The sequence below is a fragment of the Chrysochloris asiatica genome, unplaced genomic scaffold (genome assembly GCF_000296735.1).
Source record: "Chrysochloris asiatica unplaced genomic scaffold, ChrAsi1.0 scaffold00178, whole genome shotgun sequence".
Classification (NCBI taxonomy): domain Eukaryota; kingdom Metazoa; phylum Chordata; class Mammalia; order Afrosoricida; family Chrysochloridae; genus Chrysochloris; species Chrysochloris asiatica.
In genome coordinates, this window is record NW_006408696.1 from 486,482 (window position 1) to 495,636 (window position 9,155).

General features: G+C 55.0%; 1 protein-coding gene across 1 annotated transcript; it reads right to left on the bottom strand.

Annotated features, from left to right (window-relative positions):
- Positions 1–3,030: 3,030 nt before the first annotated feature.
- Positions 3,031–8,739, bottom strand: ZNF629 (zinc finger protein 629). The gene is made up of 3 exons (XM_006871912.1): positions 8,565–8,739; positions 5,771–5,878; positions 3,031–5,616 (listed from the first exon to the last, which is right to left on the bottom strand). The coding sequence occupies exons 2-3, from the start codon at positions 5,841–5,843 to the stop codon at positions 3,083–3,085; spliced, it is 2,607 nt and encodes an 868-aa protein (XP_006871974.1). The 5' UTR covers positions 5,844–5,878; positions 8,565–8,739; the 3' UTR covers positions 3,031–3,082.
- Positions 8,740–9,155: the final 416 nt, after the last annotated feature.

Here is a 9,155-nt window from a genome sequence, read left to right on the forward strand (position 1 = left end):
TTCACTCCTGGGGGACAACTCAGGTGAGTGGGGCTGCCTTTAGGGAGACAAAGGGGTCTAGGGCTGTTTACCTCAGTGTGGGGTGGGTGTCATGGAACCCCACATCTTGATTGTGATGGTTTCAAGTTTACCCACAATTCAGAATTCATGCCCAGTTCTTTAGAGTTCCCCTTTGACCTCCACAGCCATAGATGTTCCAGTTTCACCTTGATCTCGGTCCGTTTCTCTGTCCCCAGTGACTCCCTGGACCTGTGTATTGGGAACCTCCACGGGGCACTTCAGAGGGGTCTGGGGCCTGCATGAAGCTGGATGTGAGGGGATGGCATGCAAAGCCTCTCAGACTCAGTTCTGGTGGGCAAAGGCCACAGTCCCTGTCTGTGCCTGAGTCGGTCAGAAGGACACCCAACGCTGCCATTCACTCAGTGGGCCACCTCTCCCAGCCAGCTTTCTCCTGGCTGCCACCCAACAAGATATACCTTACTCTGGAGAAAAGCCCCCTTTCTTAAAGGAGTGTGGGAGATGTGGGTGGGTAAGAGAGAACAGAGCACATCCCAAAGGTGTCCAACTCTGCCCTTTCCCTGCTTTGAAGCCCCAGACCCCAGTGGATCATGTCCACATCATCCATTCAGTACCGGAGCTAAGACGTTAGCCCTCACCCATCCCTACAACATGCGAGCATCCTACTCTACGCTACACCCTAGTCCTGACAGGCCTATAGTTGGCCTCTGACTATGCGGACCACCTCCCCTTTGAGCCCCAAAGGCTGTTGTTCCCCAGCACTGTTTCCAAGGGGATCTGCTTCTAGCTTTACAAGGGGTTTGTCTCTACAATGTACGTTTCCTTTGCTCTCATCTTAAGAGGGCTGGGACTTAAGACTTGGAAGATTGAACTCCTTTTCCTCATCTTAGTTAACGTTTCTTTCGATAGAGGTCTAGGAGGCAGGCTCCTTCCTTCTCAGTAGTGCATTCCTACCTGGCATTGTGGGGTGGGGGCTGGAGGGCGCATTATGGCAAAGTTAACAAGGTTCTTGCCCACAATCATAAATGGCCCACTTCTCCCTTCTCTCCAGCAAACCTAGACGTTTTCTCCTACAATGTTCAAGATTTGGATCCTTTTCAAATTTGAGGATCATCCCTTTGGGGGCAAGTTAAATGATGGGTTAAAGAACTTTTAGGTGATGGAATTAGAGATCTCTTGTACAGCTTTGTAGGAATTCAGCTGACCCTCACTGGGGTGGCAGCCAGCGTGGGGTGATCGATCACTTTTCCTTTTAGATCCAGCACTAAACAGTCCTCTCCTTCATTAAGGGTCTCCAGGTTTAAGGGGTGGGATTCTTGACACAGGTGTTTTCTCTCAAGAGTTCTCTTTCTTCAACCATTTGACAGGGCCACAGTCTTTCCCCTACCACACATGCCCAGAATTTGGCTGGGCTTATGAAAGTGTGTAATTGTGTGTGGTGTGTGAGAACACAAGATGGACCTGGCAGAAGAGCCGCGCTTCTTATTCCTTCTATCGCTCAGGTTTCTGGTTGAAGAGGAGAGGAGTCAAGTGGGTAGGATCAGTCCTTTCCCCAGGCCAAGGTTGGGCTGGGTCATTGCAACCTCAGAGGGCTCCAGGTACTGGGCTGGGGAAGATGGTTAGGCCTCTGTAAACTCTTTTGGGATGTATGGCCCAGTTCACAGGGTGTCAGACACCCACCTCAATATGTAGGTCATTCATTCCTGCAGACCGCCTTGCTAACAGCTCAGATGGAAGACTGAAGTTTAAAAATCAGGTTGCTGGCTACTGGAAGCTTTCTATTGGACCAGCTTGCTGTCTCTTGTTGTCACAGGGAATCTACTATGGCTCTGGTTGACTTGAAGAGAAGCCTAGAGAGGACTTGACCACACACAGGCCTGAGTCTCTAAAGGGCTTTATTCTTTGGAGGTCAACTAGCGGCGGTTCTCCCTCTCCACTGGGGGCAAAATGTGAGGAGATGGGTTGTCACCGCAGCAAGACTGACGGCAGTTAGATTTCAGGAAAACCTGACAGACCTGAGAATAGAGAGGGTCCCTCTGTCCTGGAATGCCTCTTGGGAGTAGAAGCCCCCAGTAGAACTGGGGGTAGGGGTAACCATGCCTGAATCAGGGCAAATCCCTGTGACCAGAGCTAGGATCTACCTGTACTTGCAGAAGCTTCCAGAAACGGGGTAAACTAGGCAGCCGGGAGTCAACTGGGTTTTCATTTGAACAGTTTTTCCATCTTGATTTGCTTCCCTCAAAGCAATCTAACAAATCCTCCTACTCCTCCTTCAAGTTTTGGGGGTGAATTCCCAGTGTTCTTACACTGAAGTTTCTGTGCACCACAAACATCAGCCTTTAAAAAGACATGGCATACGTTCTTGCTCCCTTCTCCATGTTTTGGGCTCTTTGGCCTCTGACTCCAAGAAACCCCTGTGCAATTAGCTGGATCCTTTCTCCTGTTCTGCTCGCCTAACTATTTTTCTCCTGTTTTCACTCTCCCTTTTCCAATTCCACCCCATTGTCATGCTACTCCCCAGGTGAGCTTATCTCCAGGTAACTGTCCAAGGCTGCTGGGAGAGATGCTCCTTCCCACACTGTGCAGTGGGAGAGAACACGGTGGAACAAGTTTATGGGAGGTTTTCATATGCTTTGGAGGGCCACACCTCTCAAGTCAATGCCAAATGCCATTGTTGAATTCCCTGCATTTCCCCCCGACCCTATAGTTTCACAAGGATATCAATACAGTTTTATATGTTTGTCTAGAGACATATTGGGACCTCTTCCTACAATTAATAGGGCTTTTTTATCCACTATGGTTTATAGGGTTTTTCTGCTACAGACTTAAAGGGCTTTTTTTTTTTCCTACATATTTATAGGGTTTCTAACCCAACAGTTTTCCTATGCTGCCTTATAAGTGGTTTCCCCCAACAATTTTATAGGGTTTCTCATCCTGTATGTAAAAGCACTATTTTTACCCAGGGTTCTTTATTCTCCGCTTTCTCTACCATCTAACCGGGTTTTCCTCCTTACTCCAGTGTGCCTCTCAGTAGAGAGAGGCCCCCTGGGTCTCCAGACCCTCCTCAGAGGGAGACGCTTGGGTGGCAACTCCTATGGAGGAGGAGGCCGGCGACTTCTGTGAAACCGTCTCCACACTCAGGGCACAAATAGGGTTTTTCACCCAAGAGGGCTTTAGGGGTTTCCCCTTCTCCGCGGTGACTACTTCCTGTGGGTGTTGGGGCCTCCCCTTCACCTTCCTGACTTGTGGACAGGGTAGCTGGCTCTGGATGGGGCTCCTCGGGTCTGGGGGACTTTTCCTGGGTGTGGGTCTCCTGGTGCCTGATGAGGACCAGGCGGTCGAGGAAGGAGGCCCCACAATCTGAGCAGCTGTAGGGTCTGGCCCCCAGGGGGCTCTTGAGGTGCTCCAGGAGGACAGAAGAACTCTTTCCCAGCTCAGAACTCTTCTGAGGTTTCCCGCCTGCATGGAATTTCTGGTGCTGTAGCAGCTCAGAGCTAAGGCCAAAGCTCTTTTTGCATTCAGGGCATTTAAAGGGTTTCCCACTAAGGAAGGGACTGGGCCCAGCCCCCTCCCCAAGTCCAATCCTATAGTCGGGAAAGAGAAAGGGCTTTTCATTGCCATGGGTGAGCTGATGCTGGAGGAGCACAGAGCGATCCAGGAAGCTCTCTCCACAGTGGGAGCAGATATAAGACTTGGAGGAGAGCAGTCCCAGTCTCTGGCTGAAGCTCTCCTGCCCATCAGGCATCTTAAAGGGCTGTCCCGGGGGATCAGCCCTGCCCTCTGCAGCACCTGGATAGGAATTCCCTCCAAAAGGGAGCCTCGGGGGTCGGAACTGAGGTGGTTTGGGGGCTGGGTGGGCGATGAGGCCATCTGAATTTTTATAGGGGTTCTCTCCAATATGGATCCTTTGATGCTGCATGAAGATGCCCTCATCGTTGAAGCCCTTGCCACAGACCAGACACTTGTGGGGTTTGGCTCCAGGCGGTGGAGTCAGCAGGGCGGGGTCCCCAAAGCCCAGCAGAGAATCACCCTGAGCTCTGCGGGCTGGGGCCTTCCCCCTCTCATGGATGGCCCGATGCTGCTCCAGCTCGTGGGCTTCCAGAAAGGCCTTCCCACAGTCAGAGCAGACGAAGAGGTTCTCGTCCATGTGGGTTCGCACGTGGGTGATGAGGTTTGAACTCTGACTGAAGCTCTTGCCGCACTCGGGGCACTTGTAGGGCTTCTCGCCTGTGTGAGTGCGTCGGTGCTGGATGAGGTGGGAACTTCGGATGAAGCTCTTGCCACAGTCAGAGCACTTGTAGGGCTTCTCCCCCGTGTGGATGCGCTGGTGGCGGATGAGGGTCGAGCTCATGATGAAGCTCTTGCCACAGTCTGCACAGATGTAGGGCCTCTCGCCGCGGTGGATGCGCTGGTGGTTAATGAGGTTAGAGCTGACGCTGAAGCTCTTGCCACACTCCGGGCATTTGTAGGGCCGCTCGCCCGTGTGTGTGCGCTGGTGTCGCAGCAGCGTGGCACTCAGGGTGAAGGTCTTGCCACACACGGGACACTTGAAGGGGTCCTCACGGAGGTGAGTCCGCTGGTGCTTGATGAGGGTGGAGCTGTGGCCAAAGCTCTTGCCACATTCGAGGCACTCGTAGGGCTTCTCACCGGTGTGTGTGCGCTGGTGTTGGGTCAGCTCCGAGCTCTGGATGAAGCTTTTGCCACACTCAGTGCAGCGATAGGGCTTCTCGCCCGCATGGATCTTCTGGTGCTTGAGGAGGTTGTGGTTCTGGCCAAAGCGCTTGCCGCACTCGGGGCACTTGTAGGGCTTCTCGCCTGTGTGGGTGGCCTGGTGCTGAATGAGGTCTGAGCTGCGGTAGAAGGCCCGCCGGCACTCTCCGCACTTGTAGGGTTTCTCACCTGTGTGGGAGCGCTGGTGCTTGATGAGGTTGGTGCTCTGGGTGAAGGCCTTCTCACACTCGGTGCATTTGTAGGGCTTCTCGCCAGTGTGCGTGCGCTGGTGCTGAACCAGGTTGGAGCTCCAGCTGAAGCACTTGCCACAGTCGGGACATTTGTAGGGCTTCTCGCCCGTGTGCGTGCGCTGGTGCTGCACCAGGTGAGAGCTCTGCGTGAAGCTCTTGCCGCACTCGGAGCAGGTGTTGGGCCGCTCACCGGTGTGGATGCGCTGGTGCCGCAGCAGCTTGGACCACTGGCTGAAGCTCTTGCCGCATTCATTGCAGATGTAAGGCTTCTCAGCCCCAGATGGGCGTCCTTGTACCAGCTCTCGCAGGCTGGGCTCGTTGGCTGGGACCACAGAAGGACTGTTCCATGTGGTAAGGGCCCCCCACTGCCAACTGGCCTCACAGGCCTTGGTCCAGTCAGAAGGGGCAGGGACTACCTCGGAGGCTGGGGGATCCAGAGGGGTCTCGTGGTCCAAGGAGTTGGGGTGACCCAGTGAGGCTTGGGGGTCCTGAGGGATGGAGGGATCCAGGGAGGGCCCCTCCAGGGGCATCTCTGGTGGGTCCTTGAATTCTGGACTCTGAGCTGGATCTCCCAAGATGATCTCCTCCCCAGAACTTTCCTGCTGAGGACTCTCCTCTTCGTTCCCACTCTCCGCACCTACAGAGAGAAAGGGAGTCTCCAGCCCCCATCTCCTTTCAGAACACGGGGTCTGGTCTCTCTTCCCTTCCCTAGGCTTCCCCCAGAGTCTGGGTCCCGCCCTGACTGGGGCCACTGTCTTGTCAGGACCGAAGTCCTTGCTTGTGCCCCTCACCTTTGTGAACATCGTTTGCGCTCTGTTCAGGACTCCGAAGATCCGGGCCCCACAGCACTGCCTCAGGCTCCATTACCCAGCTCAGGATGGCCGAGGGCTCCTGGGACCCTGGGGGCAGAGAGGAGTACACAATGGGAACTGACCTCAGGCTTTTCTTGACCTCCCCTCACCCCCAGCCTCACTCCCCAACCTTGGACCACTGGCTGAAGTTCTTGCCGCACTCATTGCAGATGTAGAAGACCCGGACGGACGGGTAAGCTTGTACCACCAGCTCTTGGAGGCTGGACTCATTGGCCAGGACCACAGGGAGGAGGAAGGAGGGGAAGACTGTTCTGTGAGATAAGGGCCCCCCACGGCCAACTGGCCTCTTATGCCTTGGTCCAGTCAGACAGGGCAGGGAATACCTTGGGAACTGGGGAATCCAGGGAGCTCTGGTGGTACCCCCTCCTTCCCAGGTCTTATTCATCTCTATGGAGAGCTTCCGTTTCCTATCACCTGATTATTCTGGGCATCAGTTCTCATAGGGCCCCCTCCCCCTCTGCAGGCCTGATTCTTGCTCCAGATCTTAAAATCACAACAATGCACACAGATGAATTTAAGAGCCAATTAAGAGCTCATCAGCCATAACCCTTTGAACCCAGACTTGGGGGGGAGAAGGGAGGAAGGTTCTCGCCTCACACTTCTCATGCCCAGAGGCTGGAAAACCAGGCTGGGGAAACCTGTTATTTTGCTAATCAGTGCAAGCTTATTATGACTCTAATTTCCCTCCTTAATGGGGTTGCTAATTGGGACTAATAAACTTTCCCCTTATGAGCCCCAGAGAGAACTGAGGCAGCCTGGGGCACTTAAAGGGTTAACAACAACAACAACAACAAATCCCCCAATTTCCTTGAGGCGAAGGCGAGAGGGGTACTACCAGTAGGCAGGGGCAGGGTATTTTCTAGCTAGGCTCAGGACAGAGGAGGGGTGAGCCGGAGGTTCAAGCAGTCAGGAGCCACAGAGGTAGGACAACGGGAAGGACAAGATGCGTGTTCCTGCTGGGGCATCCTCAGCTACTTCGCCCAGTCCTCCCCACAACTGGTGAGGAGGCCCAGCGGGTATGTTGTCCATTTTACAGATGAGTAAACCAAGGTCCAGGGAGAGGAAATAACTTCTCCAAGGTCACAGGCTGGGAAGTAGCAGAGCCTGGACCAGAAACGCAGGTTTCTTTCTGTGTCTGGCCTGCCCCTGCTTCTGAGATGACCTTGAAAGTCATGTGAGACTTAGAACCATGGGCAGGAGCTAGGGACAAAAACAGATCAGACAGTGCCTGCTGGTGGTAAGAATGGGCTGGAAAAATTCCTAGGACCAAGAGGTTTCTATAGACTCAGTGACTAGGCCTCATGGTCTGTTGTCTATGAGCTCCGAACAGTATTCCCCATTGAAGCCTTCCACTGTCAGCCTCATCCTCAGACACCATCCGGAACTCTTTCTACTCTTTCCCTTCAGTTCTGTTGATGCTGTAGCCCATGTCTATGACAGTGGCTGGCACACACTATGTCCTCAATAAATATTTGTTGAATCAATGAGACAGTAGGATGCCCCTTGCTCCTAGAAAACATGTTTGGGTTCAGTGCCATTAAAGACCAATATCTCTGCAAGGGGACAACAGGAAAAGAATAGGAGGTCACAAGTGGCTCCCGAGTGAAACACACTCAGCTGTCATCCCAAAAAGGGTGCTAGGACTCCAGCATGAGGGGACAGGGCCACAGGGGTTAAGTGCTGGGGGAATTTCCCACAACCTTTAATCCTGATGAGGACCTGGGTTTTGCATGACACTTATAGAGATAGTGGTACAGAGACAAGGCAAGATCTGAGGACAGCAAGCCAAATAGCAGGAGAAATGGGAGTTGGATTTTAGGAAGGAAATCAATTTTTCTACAGCTACCTAGGCTATGAAAATCTCTCCCCTTTAAGTGTCTTTGGGGTGGTGGAAGCAGGAACCTCTGCCAACCTGGGGCATGCCTGGCTGTTCCGAGGAGGCCGGAACGAGTGTTTGTTGAGACCAGGGAAGAGCTTATGTACCTTAATTGTCTAGAGAAGTTCAAACTCAGCGGTCCAGAGTAGAAAAGAAAGGGTTAACAGCAAGGCAGTCATGGAGTATAAAAGTGGGAAAACGGAGGCAAACAGTAGAGTTAAGCCAGGCACTGGCTGCCAGGACTGCTAGGGCACCGGCCTCGGTGTTAGGAGGGAGCCGAGGGACGAGACGGCCTCACCAAGAGGTGTAGGGAGCGGCCCAGGGTGACCCTGACATGGAGGCAGCGGGAATGCAGCCATCCTGGCCCCTGACCCCCCCGGACACCGCACCAGGCCGGGTCCTGGACTTCTGCCCCACCGGGTCGCAGAGACCCTGTTTCCACCTTTCAATCCAGAGGCTGGGCATCCTCCCCCCTCTCCCCGTCCCCCATGGCTCTCAGGGTTCTGGCTCTCCCGCCAGCGCCGGGCTCCTTCCAGAAAGGCGGCTCGCAGCGTCCCAGCCCCCGGCCCTGCCAGCCAGGCCCAATTCCCTCTTCCCAGAATGCTCACGCCCTCCCCCTCCCCCCAGCCAGACCCTCGCGCACTTCCCAGAATCCTCCAGCCCTTTGCGGGCCCCCTGCCCCGGGCCCCCACCCCTACCCCGGGGCGGACGAGGGGCGGGGGGGAAGGAGGCTCAGGGCCAGGCGCCCGGCCCCCGCCTCCCGGGCCCCATTGTTCCCTGGCGGCCGTCCCGGGCCCTCCAGGCCACCCCCCGGGAACCCAGGCGTCCCCAACTCACGGCTCTGGGGTCTGGGAAAAGCCGGAAGGCAGAATCCAGCCCCAGGGGACTTAACCCCTTAAATGCCCTGCCTCGGGGGGCGGGCTAGATGCTGAGGACTCTGGGGTCTTTCTCAAGGGGAGATCCCAGGCTGAGAACCCGGGGACCAGTTCAGGGTGACTGGGACGGAGCAGGAAGTGACCCCAGCTTCCCGGGCCCCTCTAGCCTGGAGTCAGAGCATCAGCTCTATGGGATTTAACTCTTTGTCTCCCACAGCCTGGGAAAAAAAAGGGGAGGTGGGGGAGCGGGGAGGTGGGGAAGCCTGGGGGTGGCAGAAATCACGTCCTCTCCGCGTCTCAAGGGGGTGTAGGCAAGATAGGCCAGCCCCCATTTCAGGAGACTCCAGATGCTAGCGAGGGTCTCCGGATTTCTGGCTGCAGTGCACCTCCCAGGGGCTCTGCCGGCCACGCCCCGTAAAAGAAAACAAAACACCTTATCTTAGATTTGGCGGCTACCGGTCCCCTGGGGCTAGCCTTTGTTAGGACTGGGACCTTAGGATGGGGCTCAAATGCCTAGGTTCTGGGTTGGGAACACGCACTGGCAGGGCGACCC